This window comes from Apus apus, chromosome 17 (assembly GCF_020740795.1).
Source record: "Apus apus isolate bApuApu2 chromosome 17, bApuApu2.pri.cur, whole genome shotgun sequence".
Classification (NCBI taxonomy): domain Eukaryota; kingdom Metazoa; phylum Chordata; class Aves; order Apodiformes; family Apodidae; genus Apus; species Apus apus.
The window spans coordinates 10,190,588-10,212,902 of NC_067298.1; the positions used below are offsets into that span (position 1 = coordinate 10,190,588).

The window sequence follows — 22,315 nt, forward strand, 5'->3', positions numbered from 1 at the left end:
TCATTTTCGAGGAATGAGCTTAGGAGAGGAGTGAAGCCTTTTTCTCCATCACCTCCCACCAGGCAACAAGCAAGAAATGGAGAAAGCAACTCCTGACTGCAGAAACACGTAGCTGGGCTGCTCCTCACTAAAACCACGGTTCTGACATGTACCCTGTGCCAAAATGTGCTGGCAGTTCCTGGCATAACCTTGAGCCCTATCCACGCCTGCATGTTATGGACAGAAAAATCATTTTAACATAAAAATGACACCTGCTCTGAGCACCCCTTGGGGTTTCCCATCCTGTGTGCCCTGGGTGCTGCTCCCAACTCTGCTGCTGAAGTGGGATTCCAGACCAAGGTGACCTGTTGGGGCTTCACTGAAAAGCAGCTAAAGAGCACAAGCATCTCAAAATGTCATTATAATTAGAACCCTGAGTAGCTGCTCCACGGGATTTCTGAGAAGGGGACTCAGGACCAACACTCACCTCTACCAGGAGGAGGAGAGGGGCTGAGGACAGAGCCAGAATCCTCCAAGGGGGACACTCCAAGCAATATGTTGCAGGATAAAGGAGAACTGAAAGTTCCACAACGGTCTTGGCAAGCAGAAATTCGGCATGCTAACTTAGGGACTTTCTGAAGATCTCTTAAGGGAAGCATTACAAGGGAATGGGATTATTTTACATCTTAAAAATAAGATGTTCCCTTAACACACCACTTAAAGGAAAACTGGTCTGAAAACCTGGGAACTTTAAAGTTCAAGTTATGTTTCTTTGGGGTTATTTTCCTTCCCCTTGAGGGCTCCAGGGAAGCTGAGGCACAACCCCTTTAATTTTCCTAGGCCCTCCACCGACCTGCAGGGCTGGAGGTGGAACCCCCTCCTCCTCCTCCTCACCAGCAGCAGCACTGTCTCTCATGCTGGAGCAAGCACCTGAGCAGCCTCCTGGGGCACAGATCCCAGCAGAATAAACGAGCTCTTTCTTCTTCCGTGGGGTTAATTTCCTGGTGGCTGAACGTGTTTCATCCCTGCAGATGCAGCAGGCGCGGCGCCAGGAGCGCGCAGCTGCCGGGGCCTTCTGCTCGCCCAAGGTGGGCGGTCAAACCCCAAGTGTTGCAATATGGCAATTCCCTGAATGCAATTCAGAAGATGCAATTCCTGAAGGCTGGCACCCCCAGCCGTGCCAAGAGCCAGGTCCCCCCGTGCTCTGCCCAAGCCCCCCGAGCCCGCTCACCTTCACACCGCGGTGTGGGCCAGGGAAAGGCTGAGGCTGTGGAGAACAGCCCTCCTGTTTCTAGCACAGCAAAACACAGGCAGGACAAAACACAAGCTTTTAACAATCCAATCCATCTTTATTTTGGTAGTACTTTCTGCTGGAAAAGGGAAAAAAAAAAAACAAGCCAAACACAAAACCCCTCAGCTTTTCCAATACAGCAAAATGGTAAAAGAAAGGCAGGTGTGTAAAACGAACCGCAAAGGAGTCAAAGTGCCTGATGGCAACAGGGTTACAAATGGGTCACCATCAGACCCACCATCTTCTGTTCCTGCTACCAGAGTACTGGATGTTGGCTATGGAACAGACTTGCTATACAGAGACATTTTTCAAAAAGAGCTTTTCTTGGTAACATAAACCAAAATCAGACACGCTAAATTCCTCCACAGACAAATACAACCTTAGAACAACACCACAAAGTAAACGCATCTTCCAAGTTATGGATACACTAGCTAACTATTTCTCACAACAACCCTGCAAGGAAATTAAAACCATCATATCTGGGACATGGCACAAACAGAACTCATTTGCCCCGAGTCCCCCAGTCAGCCCAAATCCAGCTGCCTCATCCCCCTCTTACCTCAAGCATAAACTGGGTGTATCGTAGGGCTGTGCTTCAGCATGTCACTGGGAACAGCCAAACAAAGTGACTTAAAAACACAGGAGCAAACTTCTAAAGTTTCCAAGGGATTCTGTGGTTCCATTTAGCATGTTTTTCCCCTTATTCTGGTAATTATAGGCATCATATGACACTGGGAAAGACTTCTGATACAATACAGTGATGTGTTGGGGTGGCATTTTATACTGCATTGACACGATGCCACCATGCCAGAAAGATCCCACTCAAACACACAGTTAACAAAGCCAAATTCTTTGCACATGAAGCTGCATAAATACTGAGCCACCATCAACCGGGTCACTCCCGGGTAAACAAGAACAGTACCAAAGTGAGCAAATCAGGCTGCCTAATTAAAGTTTTCATGTGATCTATTTGCAACATTAGAAAATAAGAAACTCTCTGAAATAGGATGATGTCATTCAGACAACACAGAACTATTTTACTATCAACTCTAAGTTAAAAAATAAAATGAAAAGGAGACATCAAGGCTAACGGGTCACAACTGCACTCTGAGTCCACGTGGAAAGAGCGTGCTGGGAATTGCTGGGGAGATGCAGATGGCACTCAGCTGCAACACCATTTACAAAGAGGGATGGAAGAAAGAAGTGTGGGGTTTGGTGAAGATGCACTTAACATGTATGTACAGACACGGGAAAGCGTCACAGGACAAAATTCTGGGTCTCATCTTTGCAGCAAATGAAGGAAAATGCTCAGATAGGGGCCAGCAGCCGGGATGGAGCTGGGAGCAACAGGCCAAGGGTCCCCAGGGGCTAAATAAAAGGCTGCATAGACAAAAGGGCTGAATTGGGCAAAGTTTTGTTTTCTGACAGGCAAGCTTCAGCCCTGGAAAGATTGCTACTTCTAGAGGCTGGTGCTGTAATCCTGTGGCTCGTTTCCAGCCCAGGAGATCAAGGCAGGTGCAGGTACCACAGCCCAGGGCTCACCAAAACTGGCAGAGTGACCGTCTGTGCTCCCCTGGGGAGGCAAAGGGGACATCCAGGTGCTTCTGCAGTTCTTGGGCTCAAACTGAAACTACAAAACCAAATCTCCAAGTTTAAATGCAATCTACAGCTACCAAAGAGGATGCAGAAGTTGTACATAAGGAGTTCACACCTCCCTGTTGTAGAGTAAGAAACTAACAAAAACAGATTTTGACCCAAAATGATGATAAACAATTATCAGATGTACATCACACACTATTGCCTGATAATTACAGTCAGAACACAGAACTCCACCTAAACCAAAATTTTTTTGAGTTTTCACAAGAAAAAACAAAGGTCTTTTCTGACTTTAATGTGAAGACACATAATTGATATGACTTACGAAGCCAATGTTTCAATATAAATGCATCTCTATATTTGCTCATCACAGAATATAATGAGCTGTTAGCAATCTTTAATTTCACCTTAAAAAATAAAAGAGTGATGATAGCTTTGTGTAGAAAAAAAATAATACATTTTCAATATGCATCTGTCATATCTTAGGATAAAGAATCACATAATCTGCTCTTAGTGCTTCTATGCAAACAAAAGGCACCGTTCCTACTGATGAGGTTGGGAAATTGGATCTTTTTTTTAGGGGGGTCACAAAGGTGAATGAAAAATTGCCAGGTCAGGACAAAGCAAACATTCCTGTGCAGAGCACACCACTGCAGCACTGGCTGCTATCACCACAAAGATGGATTAGGAAATGCTGTTGCAATGTAAAGTCACTGTCAAGAAAAATGAGAACATCTAACCAGGACTGTCCTCAAAAACAGCTGCAGGTACACGTCCTTACACCCAACAAAATAATTAAGACTATTTTTAATGAAGATGAGAAATGCTCATACCTCTGCAAATCCTGTAAATACACAGTTATGTCTTTGTACTTTTACAAAGTGTGGCGGAAAAAAAACAACCAACCAAGCATCTACTCATGTACCCCCCTTCAGCCCTATGGCTCATGCACCAAGCCAGTGCCACCTGGGACAGCAGGAGGTCTCAGCCACATCCACCAACTCACAGCAGCAAGGACACAAACACAAGTGCTGCCAAGTGCTGTGCTCTACCTGTAAATGAGCATTTCCACAGTGACTGCGTGCCAAGCTCAGCTGGCAGTGTAACCCAGGACCCTTCTGCAGGGAATACAAGGACTTTGGAGTGGTTTTCCCCCCTTCTCTTCTAAGCAGGTGCAGCTTCTAAGCATAAGCAGGGATGGATGAGCTGGTAGGGAGAAGGACCTTGCAGGGATATGTGTCTGCTCAGCATCTCGGTGAGCAGTGATGGCCAATTGAGGGCACAGGGCACAGCAAGACCCTGTGAACCCACACGGTGGGACACTCCAGTGGCAACTGGTTTTGCTCAACAGCAGATTCCTAGTAAGGACAGCCCAACCTCTGGCTGCCAGCCCCAGTGCCAGTGAGGGAGGAGGGCAGGCAGGGGCTCCTGTCCAAGTGACCAGCACCAGGAGATGACCAACTGCTGCGGCAGCATCTTCTCAACACAAACCCAGAAACAGGGAGGAGAGAAGGAATTTCAGATCAGCCAGAATCACGGTGGGGATGCTCTCCACTCCCACCGCCATTGCGGCGCTGCTCCTAAGGCCAGGATGGTGGAACATGCTCAGGGCTTCCCAACACCACTTCCTTTGTCCATCCCAGTTCCAGTGCTTCCCCCGCAGCTGCCCCGACGTGTGTGCAGAGCATCAGGGCTGGCACGAAGCAGGAGCTGCTGAGCAGATGGGGACTGCTGAAGCTCAGAAAACAACTCTGTCTTCCTGTGTCCTGTCCCACCACAGCATGCTGTTCAGGGTGCCGAAGCTGCCGTCCTCCTCCTCCTGCTCCTTTGCCAGCTCCACAAAAACCTGGCACAGACAGACAGGATGTGAATGCACCCTGCTCCTTGTAGGAACTTGCTCAGACACAAACAGAACTCATGCTAAGCCCCCCACAAATGCTGAGGTATTGCTTTACCTCCACGTAGGAAGTTTTTTGTATTTTGGGGTTTTTTCCTCCTTGCTCCTCCCTCCCAGCTCATTTCAAGAGCACAGTGAAAAGGAAGTTGAACCAAACATGCACTAAAGGACACGTATCCTCAGCAATAACTAACCCAGAATAAGCAATAACAAGCCTCAGCTTTACCCTCCTTTCAGAAGTGAGCAGCAATGCCCATCTTTTGAATAAATCATTTCCACTGACACCACAAATTGATTTTGCTCCAGTCACTGCAGTTTGTGTCTTATTTTAAAAAGAAAGGAGAAAATGGAATAGATCTGTGATACCTGTTCCAGTGTTGCCTGAGAAAAGCTGTACTCCTCGATGTTAAAGGCATGTTTTACTGTTGAAAGAATTGAGAGAACAAATGTAAGGATACTTGACTGTGACACAGCTGGATTTAAAGCATTTTAAGTTGGTACAGGTGCTTACTCTTGATTTCACAAAAAAACAGAGTTGGGAACAGCAATAATAATAGTTAATAAGTTAACTAACTTTGGAACAGAAATGCAGAAGTGCCACTGGATGGCAAATCTGTCAGTTTTGGGAGACAAAATGATTTCTCCACATGATGCATGGCAAGTGCTTAATTACCTTCTTCCAGCTTGGAAAAAGAATGTGAAAGAGACTGAACATCTTCTTTAGGAATTTTATAGGCCAAAATAGAAGCAAAACTGGAACAAAGAAAAAAAAAAAAGCAAATTTACCTTCAGGTAAAATTACTCAGAGCAAAAAAATATTCAAGTGAATGGATTTAAATCCCTTTTCTGAAGGTTTCTCCAGGCACTGTGACTAGTCAGTATCATACAAGACAACAGGAATGATGCAGTTCCAGGAGACCAGCAGCTTTATAATGTGTCTCAGAGATCCAGGTCCAAGTGCATCAGCTGAGACCCACCCAAGACTGCTCTATGATTTAAATGATTTTCAGCCAAGATTCAACGATTTATACTCTGTCTGTCAACTCCTGGAAGAAAAATCCCTGCCTGGGATGTCTGAAGTTAGGAGTTTTTTTTTTCTTTCAAATGAACTCGGAGGTTACAGGATCTCTTGGGACTTTGGATCATCCAGTGGTTCCTGTAGCCCAGACTCCAGAACAAGGAGCTGCTCCACCTCACACATTTGTTTCTGAAAAATGAGCTCTTCTCCAAATTACCTGAGCTGAGGAATGCTCCTCACACGATGCCTGCAGTGCCCTTTTCAGAGAGTCTCCTCAGTGGTCACCAAGCCAGACCCTTGAGTTTGTTCAGCAGAAATTCAAAGCTGTTAGGGTAAAACCAACCAACCCACCCCCAAGCTTTGAGAGACTCTCAGAAAGTGTTTCTAGGAAAGGGTCAGGGCCTCAGTGACTCATTTTACTCCCATTTCCCAGGGGTTCCCAACCAAGGAGGAAGCCATTAGCAACAGCTTTGCAGAAATCAGCTTTGCTTCCTCTGTGCCCAACACCCACACGCAAGGCTGGCTTTCACTGGCCTGCAACACCCTTCCTCTTTGCATTTATTTTAAGCTACATGCCAGTACTTTTTGTACATTTTAGGATCATGACATTCCCTACTTGGTGCCAAGGAGCTGCTGAGAAATCAAGAGCCTGTATGAATATTCATGTTTTCTGCATATAAGTTTACCTTTCCTGACGATTTGCATTTGGGAAGATGTGCAAGATCTGGCTCTGCAGATATTCCACCTGCTGCACATCTGCTGTTTCTTTTAATTTCATTTCCAAGAAGTATCCTCTGCCAAACTTACTCTTCAGGTGTTGGACAGTACCTATACACCTACCAATTGCAGGGAGAAAGACATATTTATACATGTCATAACATCCTCAAAAAGCAGCCTCAGTTCTAACAGACCCTTTTAGCAGTTTAATTTTGCTCTAAGTTTAAGGTGCAAAACAATTGTCTGGCTGTATTTTGAAAGAAATATTTACTAGCTGCTCTATCCTCCCTGCCACAACAGGGGAGGGATCCAGTGATACCTGAGCTGCCCTGACACCAGGATGGCCACACGGTCACAAACAGCATCTGCCTCCTCCATGTAATGAGTGGTCAGGATAGCTGCTCTCTCCTTGTTCTTAAATGCTGCTCGAATCGCCCGCCTACCAAACGTAACAGAAGAGAAGAAAAAAAAGTCCCTGAATAAAATATTTGGTGGGTAACAGTAAATCCTGGGTTAGCAGGAAAAGAGCACTGTGATGGTCAAACACAAACCCTTTATTTTATGGACCAGTTCTACTCCCACAGCAACAATTAACACCTGAGTTTTTCACAAAGATTCCTCAAACCTCACACTCCTTAGATTTTAAGATTTATTTCGACTTTCAAGCTCTTCATCTCCAAGCTATTCTGGGCAAGGACACGGAGGGAGCACACCCAGCCCTAAGGCAGCGTTGGTTCCCTGCCTATGGCTCTCCCTAGTGTTAACAAGGATATTGCAGACATACAATCAGACAAATCCCCAAAGAGAAAGGAGCAGACACAGCCCTGGTGGCAACTCACCACATGTGCTGCTTGGCTTTTGGATCCATCCCAGTTGATGGTTCATCCAAGAGCGTGACCCGCGGGTTGCCCAGCATGCTCAGGGCAAAGCAGAGCTGGGAGGGAGGCAAAGGGAAAGGGTCAGGACACCCTGACTGCTGGGAACACCCACCACAGCAGCTCCCAGAGCTCCCCCATACCTTGCGTTTCAGCCCTACACCCAGCTTCTTTGTTGTCTTCTGCAGGTGGTCTTTTAAATCCAGGGCACTCGCGATGCTGCAGAAGAGGGAAGAACGGGTGTGAAAGGTTGAGAGGGGGGTGGCTGGGCTGCCCCCGCACCACAGAGCATGCAAACAGCCTCACTTCAAGAACTCAGGCACTAATATTTGTATTTAAAGCATAAAACAAACAAAGCAGAGCAACAGGCAGAATGGGAGCCGGGCACTTCCAGAGAAAACCACCTGCCCTGTGTCAGCCCAGCGTGACAATCCAGGAACAGCTCCAAGCCCCGGACTCCCCAGGACCTCTGAAAAGGTCATGGTTAGCACTTCACCACTTCAAAAAAAGAATTAAATACTAATACCAGCTGAATTTTGTGTAGCTGAATCTGTATCTCCTAACTTGCTGAATTTACTGGGAAGATCCAATCAAATGCAAATGGACAAAACCCAAACCACCACACATTAGGAAAAGTAACAAAACCCAAAATGCTATGAAAAATACAGCTACACCTCAAAACATTCCTATAATAAACTACTTACCGTTTTATGACTTCCTTAACATCAGACTGACTCATTCCTTTGATAGCACCATAAATTTCAAAGTGTTCCTGCAATGTAATATCTGGCCAAAGAGGATTTGTTTGAGGACAATATCCCACAAATTTCACCGAGTCATCGTCGCTGTTTGAGCCAAAAGAGGAATCTCCCATCAGAACCTGCCAGGAAAACATACAGACCTTACACAATAATATTCTACGTTTCAGAAGTGTTTTTGTAAAGTTTTAGCATAAAAAACCCCTGGAAATATTTGCAATAATAATAAACAATTAATATAGATGAATTTTCTCTGTAGCTTGCAGCACATAACGTACCTGCCCACTCGTTGGCTCAATCTCTCCAACAAGCATGTTAATTAATGTGCTTTTCCCAGCTCCATTGGGTCCCAACAAACCCAGTATTTCCCCTGCAGAAAGGGCAACACAAAAACATTGTCCACGAGGTCAGATAACTGGATTCAAGAGGATTTCTGTAAACAAAACAGCTCAGCAAGCAAGTCATTGAACTCCAACCTTTTTTTACACAGAGAGAAACATGCTTCGTTGCCACTTTCTTTATTTTTCTCCCCAGAAGAAATTCCTTTCTTTCATCAAACTCTTTGTGCAAGCTGCTGACCAGGATGGCTGGCATCTGGTAGAGAAGAGAGAAGTGGCTGCAGATCCCAGCAGCTCTGGGGAACATCTGGATTTGGGATGAGGACACTGCCCACAGGCACAGGGAATTACCTCCTCACTTTTGGGGCTGCTCAGGATTTCCTGGACTCGCAGCCTCTCTGCCTTCACATCTTCATCTTCGTTCTCATCACGTGGGACATCTGGGAACTTCCAGGGTTTGGCTTTTGTAAAACATTTTCTAAAGGGGAAGAAAACAACATGAAGCCTCTGCTCAGCATTGAGATCTGCTCCCTGCTTTGATGCAGAAAGCGGTTTGTGTTGGCCCAACACATTTATGGAGCACAACTGCGGAGCCTTAAAAGAGCAGAAAGAGGTGTCAACTATTGCCAATATTTCACCTTCACACTGAGCTGTGTTGGGCTGTGGCAGCTGGAGCCATGCTGTGGGAAAGGAAGTTCCCCTGTTTTTATATGCTGGATGTCCTTACAAAATTCCTGGTTTTGCACTGATGTAACTTAAAAGGAAGTAAACCCCCTATTTATGCACTTTCTTGCCTGACTTTCAGATAACTAAAGTTAGGATAACAAATTCTTTAGACTCTTGGGATTGGAAATAACCAGAGCTATTATATTTTCTGCAGTATCCCCCATCACTGTGCTCTGCACAGTCCAGTCTCACCACCAGCGTCACTTTTAAGAATGGCTTCTTGGGACCATTGCTCCTTAAAAGTTTGTTCAACAGAAACATACCTGAAGAATGGATCCTCTCTAACTGTTCTTCCCCCATTCTTCAGCTCGAAATATCTCAGCAGGAAGAGCCACATGACACACTGCAAATAGGGCTAAAATAGACAGAGACAGTCCTGGTTAGTCAGAGCACTGCCAGCCCTGTGAGCCTGGTGGTCCTAGAGATGATCTCAGAGGTGATCCCACCACACAATGAGTGAGAAGCACCAGCTCTTCCCCACCACTGATGTTTCTGAGAAGATGAAATGTATCATTAGATGCTGCTCAATGGGTTGACACTGAAGGTGCACAACCAGAGTCTGCTTAGATTTAATAGCACTTATTTGTTTTTTGGAGAGAGATGGGACTGTCCCCTGCTCTGGAGTTCTTGCTCCATCAGCATGGGCTCCCATAATGATCAGGATTAATGTCAGCACTGTTAATAAGACTATTGAGGCAGCAGATGTTGAGCTGGTAGGCACAGCAGCTTTCCTTATCCTGTTTGTGCTGCAACAGGTTGCGGAGCTGCAGGCTCCAGCGATGCTCAGCATTAGATCAAATCTTTATTAATAAAGATGCCTGAACAGAAGGGGCCTCCCAGCAGGAGCTGGCAATTCTCTACAGCACATTTGGCAAATAATCAAATCATCATGCTTACAGCTATGACTGCTACCAGGAGCCTGTCCCACGGGTCGTAGTATCCCCCGCTCTTTCTCTTGCCTTTCCATGAGACCTGACAAGGCAAGAAAATACCTGCAGGTAAAGAAGCACTTACCAGAGACTGCATGTTCTACACTGAGCTGTAATTTCAAAGCAGTCATCTAAAACCTGTTGCTCAAGCAGTTGCTGAGATCTGCACAGACCTTGCTGCACGAGTTGAATGCAAATAAAACTCCATAAAAAGTCCCTGGGGCTGCTCCAGGTTTAAAGCCACTGACTCCCAATTAACCCATCTCTCCTCACTGCGTTTGCCCAGTCCACAGGCTGAGAAACACATCATTTTCCTTCAGGTATGTCACAGAAGACTTGCTTCTTCCCTTGTTTTCAAGCTGCAGTGTCCTCCTTATGGGAAAAAACGATGAGTTTTCACCAGCAGTTCACATGTTAAAAGGCTATGGAGGGCACCACACCCCTAAGACACTGAAGACACCAACCCCACCCCAGCCCTTCACAAGCGCTCTGGAAAGAATTTCTTGGGCTCCTTTACCTTTATAAAACAAATCAAACAGCCAATAAGGGGATAAATAGGAATGAAGATGGAGAAGACATAATGCAGGATGGTGGTTACCAAGTAGTAGTCCAGAAAAAAGGCCACTTCAGTGACAACCGTACAGAGCAAGGCTGTCTGCACAAGAGAAAAGGAAAAAGGCCATTTTCATTCAGTTCAGGCTAAGTTAACTTATTTCAGACACATTTTCAAAAGTTTTTTCTCATTTAGGATAAGGCAGTGATAAAGAGACATCTGTAAATATTTCTAGCTTCTTGTGTGTTCAGGAGACACAGATAAATAAAAGAACTGGGAAGCCTCTTGGGGCTTTGGAGATAACTCATCTTCCCAGCTAACCGAGCTCAAGGGGAAGGTACTCACCACTGAAAATATAAATGACCAAAATTCTTTTGTATTCTGGACTTTTTTGAACGTGAAGGAGACCACGTAAGTGAAGAGCACAACAGAGGGGACATATCCAATCAGGCAAAAGATCTGCAAAGATAGGAAAGGTTTCTCAGGAAACGTACAGCAAGAACCCAGGGGTGAATTGTTTGTGTAAGCATTGACTGGAATTTAGTGTGCTATGTAACTCAGGACTCATCTTTGTCACTTAATCTGATCTATTTTGCCCCCCTGGTACACACAGCAGATATTATTAAAGGCACAAATAAAATACTGCACGGACAGGCAGGAACCTCACTCAGTTTCCTATAAATTATTTCCATTGTTTTTTTGTTTGTTTTTTTTTTTTAATCAGCTCAGGCTCCCATAAAGGCTGACCTGATCATTTTGGCCAGTATTAGGAATTGCACCCTTCAACCTTAGCGTTTTTCACAGAAATTAAAACAAGGGCAAATGCACTGGCAGAAAAACAGCCCCTCAGCACATCCCAAACTTGATTAATCTGGAGCTTCTGGGAAAGCACTTGGGAAAACCTGACTCTTCTCAATTACAGCCAATACCTCAGGGAAGCCCGCTCTGAATATAGAAGACATGAAGACTTGTAGTCTCTTCAGTTTAAAGACAAAAATCCCTGTAACCTCCATGTAAGCTGCACGCTGATGCAAATGGAGCAACAGCCAAGAGGCAGCAAGGAGGGCAATGAGGACTGAGCAAGCAGGGCAAAAAAGGATGGAGCACTTCCTTGGAAGACCCTGGTGTTTCAAAACTCCATTTTATTCCAGTTCTGCATGAAACTCCACAATATTAATATTCTTCCCCATGAGAAGTAGTGCTCTTTTGCCTTTGGTGCAGCCTGACTGATGCCTCTGTGCCCTCATTAACACATTGTCCCTGGCTCTGTTGGAAAAAGCCTGTTGAACCATCTAATACAAAGAAAATAAATTTAAAAAAATAATATAAGAAAGCAAGATTGTGGGAAAATAGTATAACCAGGCTCTGGCATCCCCACATGTGCTCCCAGCCCCACCACACTCACCACAGCAACAAACTTGCCCACGTAGAAGTAAACGCCGTAGTGGAAGGCGAAGAGGCTGCCGATCATCAGGACCAGGATGGAGTAGAATAGTGGGAGGTCAATGATGGCTTGTCCCATCCAGTAAGCAGAGGGATAAAGCCCTGCAATCTTCAGCTGTGTGTAGGATTTGATCTGCAAGGGAAAAAAAAAAAAAAAGGCAATATTTAATTAAATGGCAATTAAAATTAATTAAATTGGAGACTTCATACTGGCCTTCCAGCATCTGAAGGGACCTACAGGAAAGCTGGGGAGAGACTTTTGACAAGGGCTTGTAGTGAGAGGACATGGGGTGATGGATTAAAACTGGAAGAGGAGAGATTTAGGTAAGACATCAGGAAGAAATTCTTCATTATGAGGGTGTTGAGACCCTGGCCCAGGTTGCCCAGGGAAGCTGTGGCTGCCCCATCCCTGGCAGTGTTGAAGGGCAGGTTGGATGGGGCTTGGAGCAACCTGGACTGGTGGGAGGTGTCCCTGCCCATGGCAGGGGGGGTTGGATCTAGGTGATCTTTAAGGTCCCTTCCAACCCAAACCATTCTATGATTCTACGAACATGGCATTCATTTGCCTTGGTGGGTGAGCAGGATCATGTTTTTCCTTCTAATCCACCACTTTCACACTCATGTGCCTTTCCCACTTAGTATGATTTTAGCTGTCGAAGCAAAAAGTAAAAGGGCTTTTCCCAAATCTCCTCTACCCAAGGCAGCAAACGACAGTCACATCCATACTGCCTCTCATGGCAAAAGATGCTATTTAAAACATCTCTTTGGGTTCTCCCAAAATCCCAAGGTTTTTGTGCAATCTGTGAATCCACATCTGGGAGTTTACCTTATGGTTTTCTGCATTGTCCATGGCAAAATAGGGTGGCATTCCAGTAATAATGATTCCCAGTAACACAGCTTCAAAATAGATCTCCAGTCTGAAAATTGTGTCTGGAAGATTCTGAAATATAAATCACTTTTTTTCAACACCAGGATGTGTGACCAAAATTTAGAATTAGAACACGACAGTAAATGCTAAAACTTATATTCTGTGCCTCTCAAGATCACCTGAGCTGCAGCCTGAAGACATACCTATGGAAGGTTTTGGGTGTTTATATGAGCATCTAACAAACTCCTAGAGCACTGATCTCTTGCAGCAGGTCCTCTCTTCAGGCCACCCCAGCTCTGCACCATTGAGAGCTGCAGGTAACCTGTAACAAACCCCTGATAAATTCCCAACAGGACATCCTCCTTCATAGGCCCCCTTTTCTTCCACAGGCTGCAGAACAAAATCCCAGCACCTTTCAAGTTCCTTCCATTCTGCAAAGCTCCATATCCCCAAGGACTTACTCCACAGGCTTTGGCTGCTGAGCTCAAATCCTTACTGATGGTGCTGCTGACAGTCCCAGACAGCTTCTCCCTTTAGTTATTGGTGCATTTTTACTCCCCCCATGAGTTGCTTTGCCACCTGCTCCATGTTTATGGGTGATTTTTGCCCCTCCAGCACCCCAGAGGTGCTGCTGCTCACCTGAAGGAAGGGGTTGCTCCAGATCTGGATGCTCTCTGTCACGTTTAAATTACGCAGAAGTAGGTTGCTGACAATATTCATCAAAACTGGCAGGGAATGCACCATGGTACTGTTGAATATGACTGTGAAAACATAGCTCTGGAAAGGAAAGTGTTTGTTTGCTGTATTAATTCTTCTGCACAAAGGGTAGTAACACCCTGGGAGGGCTCTTCTATGGGCTTAATTAAACCTAGATGTTGGGAAAAATCTTTGACTACTAGAGTCTGCTTTGCAGGAAGCACAGGGTGGTTAAAACACAACCTAATTCAGGAAAAAACAGTTGTGCTCATGGAGACCAAATTATTTGGAATAAATTCCCAGGATGTTTTAGATGAACTGTGACCCTATGACAAATACAACCCCTGCTCAGATGGTCTTGCTAATGCATTTCAAAACAGACAGGCAAAAATTTACATCAGTGAAGGGCTGTGCTGCCACTGTGTTAACAGCTTGCAGTGAATAAAAATGGGAACAAGAGACAGAGCAGACCTATCACACAGCAGCTCCTTTGCTGGAGATCAAATACAACCCCAGTGTTAAAATCTTTTTGACACTCCTTCAGTGACCATGCTGAAATGAATAATTACAATCCAAGAAACTCAGTTTTCTTTACCCATAAGAGCACCATGGAGTTACACTTCCGTCAAATTGTGTCATTCAGCCAGTATAAGTAAAACTAAATTCCTATGCCAGGTCTTTTGTGAAGTAAAATATTTCTCTTGGCTTTTTGTGGGGTAGAGAGGGGGATGGAAATTTTATTACCCTACCATAATTATAATTATTGAAGTTTATTTTTATAGTATTTCCATTCTGTTAATACAAGTCCTCTTTGCAGGCCTCTTCTATAACTAAAATTATATGACTATGTATTATATGACTCAGCAGGTGCCTTTCAGGCAAGAGCGTAACAAAACCAGCCCCTTAACTAGCTGCTTGTTTGCTCTTTGGGATGTGGCCAAGCTGCTTTATCTTACCTGTCTGGATTCAAGGTCAAATACGTTCAGAGCTGCACTGTGAGGTGCAGCTGAGACATAATCACTGTCATTGAACATGTCCAAGAGGATGTTCATGCTCCCAAGAGATCGGACAATGTCATCGATTCCCGATTCTGGTGTGAGACAGAGACAAAACCATGATTACCCATCACCTACTTGGAGTATTTCACACAAAGTTATTAATGCATTTCCCCACTGACAGCACCCTATGATGAAACATCACAGTTTCCTTACATTTGACAACTGAAAAGAATTCTTTGCTACTTTCAGCAATGCAAATGTTTTTATTTCAGCTTCCCACTCAACAGCCTCCAAGACAAATTTTTGTTCCATTCTCCGATTAATTTGTGCATGGGAAATGTAGCAGTGAGGAAGCTGAGCTGCCAAAGAGCATTGTCAGGATACTCCAGGCTTCAGTTGAGCAGAGAATTAGCCAAGAGAGCAGGACACCAGCAGCACTTTGACACAGAGTCCAGAGAAATTAAGTTGCTTTAAGCACAAATCCCACAACAGCTCCCACAGACGCTCGTTTCTGTTGCCTGAGCGTGGCTCTGCACTCCTGAAACATCCCAAGTTGAAACAAAAAGGAATTTTCCAAAATGCCTTGTGGCAGGATTTTAATGTGGATGTACCCAAAGCTCTTTCTGGCCAGTTCCTTCACATGGGTCATCTTATGGCATGGGGGAGCACCAGGCTACCAGACATGGGAGGAGGAAGATCTCTGAACCAAACCCTATGGCATGAAGGATACTCACTCTCTACCATCTCTGGGTACTTAGAAACTCTTAAATTGGGCTAATTTAAAGAAAAAAAAGTTTGTTTTGAACCCCCAAAGTACCACACACCACCTTTCCCCACCACATGAAGTGCTATATTTAAAGAGAGAGGAGTCAGGAGCTGCCCCCACAGAGCATCTCTGCTCTCCTACCTGTGGAGTTCTGCAGCAGGAGACGGCTCCTGTACTTGTGACAGTCCTCCCCAGGCTTCAGCAAGTACAAATCTGGGGAGAGTTTGATAGCAGCTACAGAATTTTTGATGATGTGGTGTATGAAAAACAGTAAAATCTGAACTACAAGATAAATCAGAAAAAGCAACAACCTGAAAGAAATAAAATTCAGTGATATTAGAATTCAGCAAAAACCAAGCCAGTTCACGTGTGTGCTATTAAAATAACCTCTCCCTTGCCCCCCAAAATCATAACTTCAACAGCAATACTTGTTATTATTGAAATGTAATTATGGGGAAAAAAATGAACAGCATCCTGCCCCTTCTCTGATATAAGTCAAACAGGTTTTGAGAATTCTGTCTATAAGTGAGAAGGCCTCAGTACTCACATAACTCTCACGCATTTATTTTCCCTCTTGAGACTAAGGAAGTGAACTTTTGCTATCGTGGAAACCTGCTTCTTCCAAAGGGCTTTTTTGCTCATTGTTGGTGCCTTTGTCTCTGAGAGCATCAGGAGGCTCTGCTCCATGTCATCGAGGGATTTGGTATCCATCTCCTCCTGCACTTGTTGGGAATTGAACACACTATAATCTGAAAAAGAAGAGAGTTAAACTCTACAGATGTGGTGTTCTGCCAGAGGCAGATACTCCTGCAAAAGCTTTGCAGAGCAGGATGGTTTACTAGTCTGTATCCTACAGAAAGCTCTGGAAATATTGATAGCTTAAACCATTCAAAGTTGACATCAGAAGAACTGATTAATGCTGGGGTAATATTATGTGGCCCCAACTTTTCACTAAAATGAATGTTAATTTAAAGGAGGGGAAGACAGACAAGTTCAGCTGTTTCAGCCTTACTTGCAGGTTACTAATATTACTTTTCACTCATAGGGCTGGAAATAAATTTTACACTGTGCATTTGCAGTTTCTTGCAAGTAAGTTCCATTAGAGAAACAAAACACATTTTAAAAACCTTGCTATAGAAAGTGCAACTGTAAAGCAAAGACATGAGATGTGTGTACAGTGGATGAAAAAATCATTACTGCAGAGATAGACAGCAATAAGCTTTTGCCCTGGATCCTCCCAGCAGTATTTCCCACACAACTTGCTGCTTTTGTGTGTTTTTCATGTTAAATATTTGAAAAGCCTGGAGTGCCATGAGACCAAAGGAGTCCTGTGCTGCTGGATGCAGCCCCCTCTGCAACGGGATTTTTCATTCTTACCTCCACAGCAAGATGCCTTCTGGCAGTGATGTGGCCTGGACAATTCCACCCTAATTTAAAACTAAATCAAATAGGAGGGAAAACAGCCAGGGACCATCCCACCTGCTTGATCAATCTCTGCCTCAACTTCCAGCTTCAGATAGACATCCTCCAGTGTCGTCATGGAAACGCCGTAGGTGATAACGCCCAAATGGGAATGAGTGTCCAGGTCAGAAAACAAGCCTGAGAGACAGAAGGGAAACACACTGATTGCTCTGGAACAGCATTGCATCACCTCCCTGAGAGATCTTCAAGCCTACCAGGGGCATCCCTACAGCCTTCTGCATGGTAGAAAAAAGCAGATAGTATGTCAGCTTGGTTGTTTATTTACAAAGACAGGTCGTGGCTTGAGAATCAAGGTTGGGATGAGCTCTTTTCAGCAGAAAACTTCAGTCTCTGTGGTCAGGTATAGACATGGGTCATGTTTTCCCCAAGCTGAAGTGTTTATGAAAATCACCTCAGCATCTTGAAGCTCCTGGGCTCAGAGCTGGCTGGCAGCAAGAGCCCCTCTCCTAGAAACATTCCACACAGGGACTGTGGGACAGCTCATCCTACCTAGATCCCTGCCCAGACACAAAGAGATTTTACAAATTAAACCACTGAATAATTATTTTTATATATAAAATACCCAGATGTGTAAAGCCAGCTTAACTGGGCAGGAGAACCTGGATGGCTTGCAAAGCTTGGAGACCGAAATTATGTTCCGAGTGAGAGCAGCTGTTAACACCTTGGGATAAAAAACCACTATTGGGCTCTTGCCAGTCCCATGAAGGGAAGGACTTGACAAAATGAGGAGCTGCAGAGCCAAGGTCACATTGAAGGGAGACACAGAAGTGTAAAAAGGGGAGGACAGCTGGATACCCAGTATTACTCATCAGATCTCCACGATTTCTTCTGCTCCAGTAGCTGAGGCATGTTCCTAAACTGCAGCTTCTCCTTAAAATCATTTGGGGGAATCGATTCAATCTAGCATAAAGTGCCTGGTTTTCAAAAGTACACACAGTGGCTGCTGAAGGTAAAGCTCATCAATTATTAACTGGTTAAAATGCAACAGAGAAAAAAGCATTTATGACACATGAGCTGCATCCACAGCAGTACTGATTCCTCCTCTGCTTCCCACACAGTGCAGAGGCCAGGCTGCTTCTTCCGTTTTCTCGGGGACACGAAGGAGAAGCCCCGTGTAGGACTGAGCAGATAATTGCTGCCATCTAGTGAAACCAGCACATCTGCTCCATGCTCCCTCTAAGCAGGGAATCTGCTGGCAGTGACACAAGGCTCTCTGCAGCTCACACAGGGGACTGATTTTTGGAGGACTTAAGGCTTTCTGGCTTCCCAGCAGATGCCAGCCCTGCTCATTAAAACACTGCAATAAGATAATGCTTCTCAAGGTCAAGGGGATTCAGAGAATCACAGAATCATTCTGGTTGGAAAACACCTTTCAGATCATTAAGTCCATAATCTACCTCTATCAACCATTAGCTCAACTCTACCAAGTCCAGTGCTTAAACCATGTCCCTCAGCACCACATATACACATCTTTTAAACACCTCCAGGGATGGTGATTCAACCACCTCCCTGGGCAGCCTGTGCCAGAGTTATCACACTTTCAGTGAGGGAGTTTCTTCTAATATCTGGTCTAAAGCTGCCCTGGCACAATATGAGTCCACTTCCTCTTGTCCTGATTCTTGGACAAAAGGGCCCCTTCACCTTTCTGCTAAAATCATCTCCCCAGCACTTGCTGCCAGGGACCCACATCCCTCTTAACAAATCACAACCCTCTTGGAGGAGGTGACGAGCTCCTCACTTGCCTGGGAAAAAACCTTGCTGACTGATCACCAGCCAAATCTTAACGATCTTAAGGGTCCTTTCCAACCAAAACTATCCCATTAAATCACAGCCAAACAATGAATATGTTCAAAAACTACATGAAAGCAGAAGTAAGAACATAAGAAGAACTGCAGGCTCGGGCCATGCTCGATGGGTCTCTCTCCTGTGGCAAACCAACCCTGCAGCACAACAAAGCCACCAGTACCTGCAAACTTGTCCATGTCCCTGAGTGGCAGGGTGTAGATGAGCTGCTCATTATTCTCCTGGATCAGGCTGGCTGCTGGGATGTGCTGCCGGATCAGCGAGGTCGTAGCCTCCGTGTTGCAATAGGCATCGATGTGCATGCTGAGAAAACACACCAGGAACTGGGTTTTTTAGCTTGCTTTTCTCCTGACACCCGTGTCAGGGCAGGCAGAGCACCCAATGCTCAGCGTGGAGATGACACAAGGATCTTTTATCAGGGGTGGGGAGTGTTGCCTTGCAGCTTTCAGCAGAAGACAAAGATACATGATGTCAGGTAACAGGTGTCACAGAAATTGTACCTCAGGCGGTAGCCAATCCCCCATTTGCTTTTCAGAAAGAGAGAAGATCCAAGGCATTTCAGCATCCCTTGAGAAATCACAGCTTTGCGATCTAGGATTAAAAAAAACAGTAATCAATAATAAATCAAGAAGGCCCTTTGAATAGGAGAACTGACAATTTGCTCCCAAAAGCAACTCCATCTTTCAGATAAAGTTGTTCTCCATGGTTAGAGAGGCATCACTTTCTGCTCTATAATGTGACTGGGCGGTACCTGGGGGGTCATGTCGTGGCAGGACTCACCAGCAAGAATATCAGCCTCGTCCATGAAGTGGGTACTGAAAACAGTCACACGATTTGCTTTCCTGCTTTTGAGGAGGTTCCAGACGATGTGCCGGGAACACGGATCCATCCCCGCAGTCGGCTCGTCCAGCAGCAAAACCTGAGTGCAAGGACAAGCAGCGTTGACAAAGTCACCTCGGGAACCCCACCCAGGGAACAAGTCTCACAGAATCATAGAATGCCAGGTTGGAAAGGACCTCCAGGATCAGCTGGTCCAACCTTTTTAGTTAATACAATATGAGGTGGCTCAGCACCCTGTCAAGGCACAGGGCTTCGTGCTTGGAACCTGCTGGTGAGTCCTCTAAACTATACAGGAAATATCCTGGAGTAAAGCAAGGCAGCTGTTTTCTCTATGCTTTGAATAAATTCACCTCCTGTTGTGACAAATGGAAAAATAATACAGTAATTTAATGCCATAGTCTGTTTTCTCCAGTTTCTAATACATCTACATTTACCTATGGATTCACTCCTCCTAGTAAGGGAGGGGTAAATACGTACACATGCTTCTAAAATCCCAGGGAACTGTCATGCGCATCAGTTTTAAATACATCTCCAAAAGCAGCCCCTGTTCTTACAGGCCAGGAACAACAGAGCTGCAACACAAAGAGCTCTCTGGTTCTGCAAGGAAAGTCTCTGGCAGGTTCACCACCGGGGGCTAAATGTTACCTGCCAGGAATGACATAAAACTTGTCACACTATTTATTTCACACGGAGATTAAATCCCAAGCGACTGCCTTTTCCTCAGCTGTTAACGTCCTCAAGCATAAAGGTTGAGCTACTTAAGTGAATTTAATCACCATCAGTGAGAAAGAGAGTGACAGAGTCACAGTAATAATTTCTGCACCTTGAATATTATCATATGCATTAGGTGGTTTTGACAAGAGACATCAGCCCTGGCGTGTCTTACTGACAGCAACTGGGGAACTCCCACCACACTCACCTTCGGGTTCCCCAGAACAGCAACTCCTACTGACAGCCGCCTCTTCTGCCCCCCACTTAACTTTTTAGCTTGGTTGTCTCTGATAGGTTGCATATCCAAATCCAGCAACACTTTCTGCACCTTTAAAACATAAGAAATACATTCACTGTTAAAAAGAAGGGCTACATTTAAAAAAACCCAAATTACTAACAATTATCATTGAAATTAAGTGTTCCTACTCCAGCATCTTAAACTTCTGCAAACCTGAAGTTAAAAGGTGTCTGTGCTCGAACACAAAGGCTAGGAACTAAACTGTTTCATGAGCATTTTAGTTTCCTAGGAGAAAATTAACAGTTTATCTTTGTAAAAATATCTGTCTGTACCATGGACTAGACGACCCTTAAAGGTCCCTTCCAACCCAAACCACTCCATGATTCTCTGCCTATTTCACTGTCATGTAACATTTCCCTGCAAAGTTGCCTGAAGGAAATACCTGTGCAGTCTAAGGGTTAAGCCCACAGGTTAAAAATGAACGTAGAAGGCAATATTTGCAGCCAGCTGACTTACCTCTTGTATCAAATCATTCTGAGGGATTCCTTTAACGGCAGCAAATATGGAGAGATTCTCCTCCACCGTTAATATATCGAAGTGGATGTCAGACTGGGGACACACCCCTGCTATCTGGCGCACTTCCAGCATCTCATCAATTTCAGAGACTTTGTGCCCATAGACAGAGACAAACCCTGAAAAATAAAAAGGACAGGAGCAATCAAGAGAGAGATTTTTTTTATGGCCAGAGAGCAGGCTCACATGGACATGAATCTAAAGTGGGCTCTTCCAGACATTATCCGGTGAAAAACCTGATGCATCCTGAAACAACCATAAAGGTGAACAGCCCCAAGCCCCCCACCACCAGAACAGCAGAGCAGCTCACCGTCTGTGGGTGGGCACAGCCCACAAAGGATGTTCATCAGAGTGGTCTTCCCAGTCCCACTGTGCCCGAGCAGAGCCGTGATCTGACCTTCGTAGATGTCAAAGGATAAATCTGGTCCCCAGGGTGGGCGTTGAAGGAAAGAGGAGACATTAGTGATGTGCCTGTGGCACCCTCTCCTGCCACAGAGGTACATTCAAATCCTGCCACATGGGGTGTGCACCTGGACTCTACTTGAGGGGACACCTGACCTGCACACCCCAGCACAGGAGGGGACTGCTGGGGCAGTCCTGGCACTGGCTGTGGGGTGATCATGTTTAAAATAGGGAAATGAGATGGAAAGAATAAGGGAGATGGGGCATGGAAGATCATATCACTAACACCATGAGAGGAGGAAGAATAACCAGGATGGTAACAGCAGGGTTTCATAGAATGATAGAACCATTTGGGTTGGAGGGACCTTAAAGGTCATCTAGTTCCAACCCCTCTGTATGGCAGGGACACCTCCCACCAGACCAGGTTGCTCCAAGCCCCACCCAACCTGCCCTTGAACACTTCCAGGGATGAGGCATCCACACCTTCCCTGGGTAACCTGTTCCAGTGATGGAAGGGCTCCTCTTTTCAGGGTACCATTTTAAACAAGATTACTGCCAAAGCAGTGAAAGACACACACAAGCACATCTGGCATTCATACAGCCCACTAAAAGAAACCAAAAAGCCCAAACTGAAACACAAAAGACCACTCAACAACTCAGCTATTGCTCCTCTGCATCTGACAAGCAGCTAAAAAGCTAAAATGTTCTTACTTCGAAGAGCCTCCACAGTTTCCCCCTTTTTCCTGAATGTTTTCTGAACACAGCTGATTCTGAAAGAAGACATGGCATTTTATCAACTATTTTAGGACCTTTGCATG

General features: G+C 45.0%; 1 protein-coding gene across 4 annotated transcripts in view; it reads right to left on the minus strand.

Annotated features, from left to right (window-relative positions):
- Window positions 1–1,307: 1,307 nt before the first annotated feature.
- Window positions 1,308–22,315, minus strand: part of ABCA5 (ATP binding cassette subfamily A member 5) — a 33,552-nt gene continuing 12,544 nt past the window's right edge. For 3 of the 4 annotated variants that reach the window (XM_051634848.1, XM_051634847.1, XM_051634846.1), the window contains exons 12-40: window positions 22,209–22,267; window positions 21,406–21,516; window positions 21,039–21,214; window positions 20,493–20,612; window positions 19,514–19,652; window positions 19,234–19,324; window positions 18,897–19,036; window positions 16,928–17,047; window positions 15,996–16,197; window positions 15,590–15,759; window positions 14,641–14,774; window positions 13,628–13,765; window positions 12,947–13,060; window positions 12,083–12,253; window positions 11,023–11,136; window positions 10,642–10,779; window positions 10,093–10,167; window positions 9,459–9,550; window positions 8,821–8,947; window positions 8,608–8,725; window positions 8,410–8,501; window positions 8,078–8,253; window positions 7,517–7,592; window positions 7,338–7,432; window positions 6,818–6,937; window positions 6,468–6,617; window positions 5,437–5,516; window positions 5,130–5,185; window positions 1,308–4,712 (exon numbers count right to left, since the gene is read on the minus strand). In XM_051634848.1, coding sequence (XP_051490808.1) covers window positions 4,605–4,712; window positions 5,130–5,185; window positions 5,437–5,516; window positions 6,468–6,617; window positions 6,818–6,937; window positions 7,338–7,432; window positions 7,517–7,592; window positions 8,078–8,253; window positions 8,410–8,501; window positions 8,608–8,725; window positions 8,821–8,947; window positions 9,459–9,550; window positions 10,093–10,167; window positions 10,642–10,779; window positions 11,023–11,136; window positions 12,083–12,253; window positions 12,947–13,060; window positions 13,628–13,765; window positions 14,641–14,774; window positions 15,590–15,759; window positions 15,996–16,197; window positions 16,928–17,047; window positions 18,897–19,036; window positions 19,234–19,324; window positions 19,514–19,652; window positions 20,493–20,612; window positions 21,039–21,214; window positions 21,406–21,516; window positions 22,209–22,267 — 3,502 coding nt within the window. In that variant the 3' untranslated portion in view covers window positions 1,308–4,604. Of the gene's footprint in view, window positions 4,713–5,129; window positions 5,186–5,436; window positions 5,517–5,998; window positions 6,078–6,467; window positions 6,618–6,817; window positions 6,938–7,337; window positions 7,433–7,516; window positions 7,593–8,077; window positions 8,254–8,409; window positions 8,502–8,607; window positions 8,726–8,820; window positions 8,948–9,458; window positions 9,551–10,092; window positions 10,168–10,641; window positions 10,780–11,022; window positions 11,137–12,082; window positions 12,254–12,946; window positions 13,061–13,627; window positions 13,766–14,640; window positions 14,775–15,589; window positions 15,760–15,995; window positions 16,198–16,927; window positions 17,048–18,896; window positions 19,037–19,233; window positions 19,325–19,513; window positions 19,653–20,492; window positions 20,613–21,038; window positions 21,215–21,405; window positions 21,517–22,208; window positions 22,268–22,315 lie in introns of those variants that run through there. The other variant, XR_007891115.1, reaches the window with a different exon arrangement.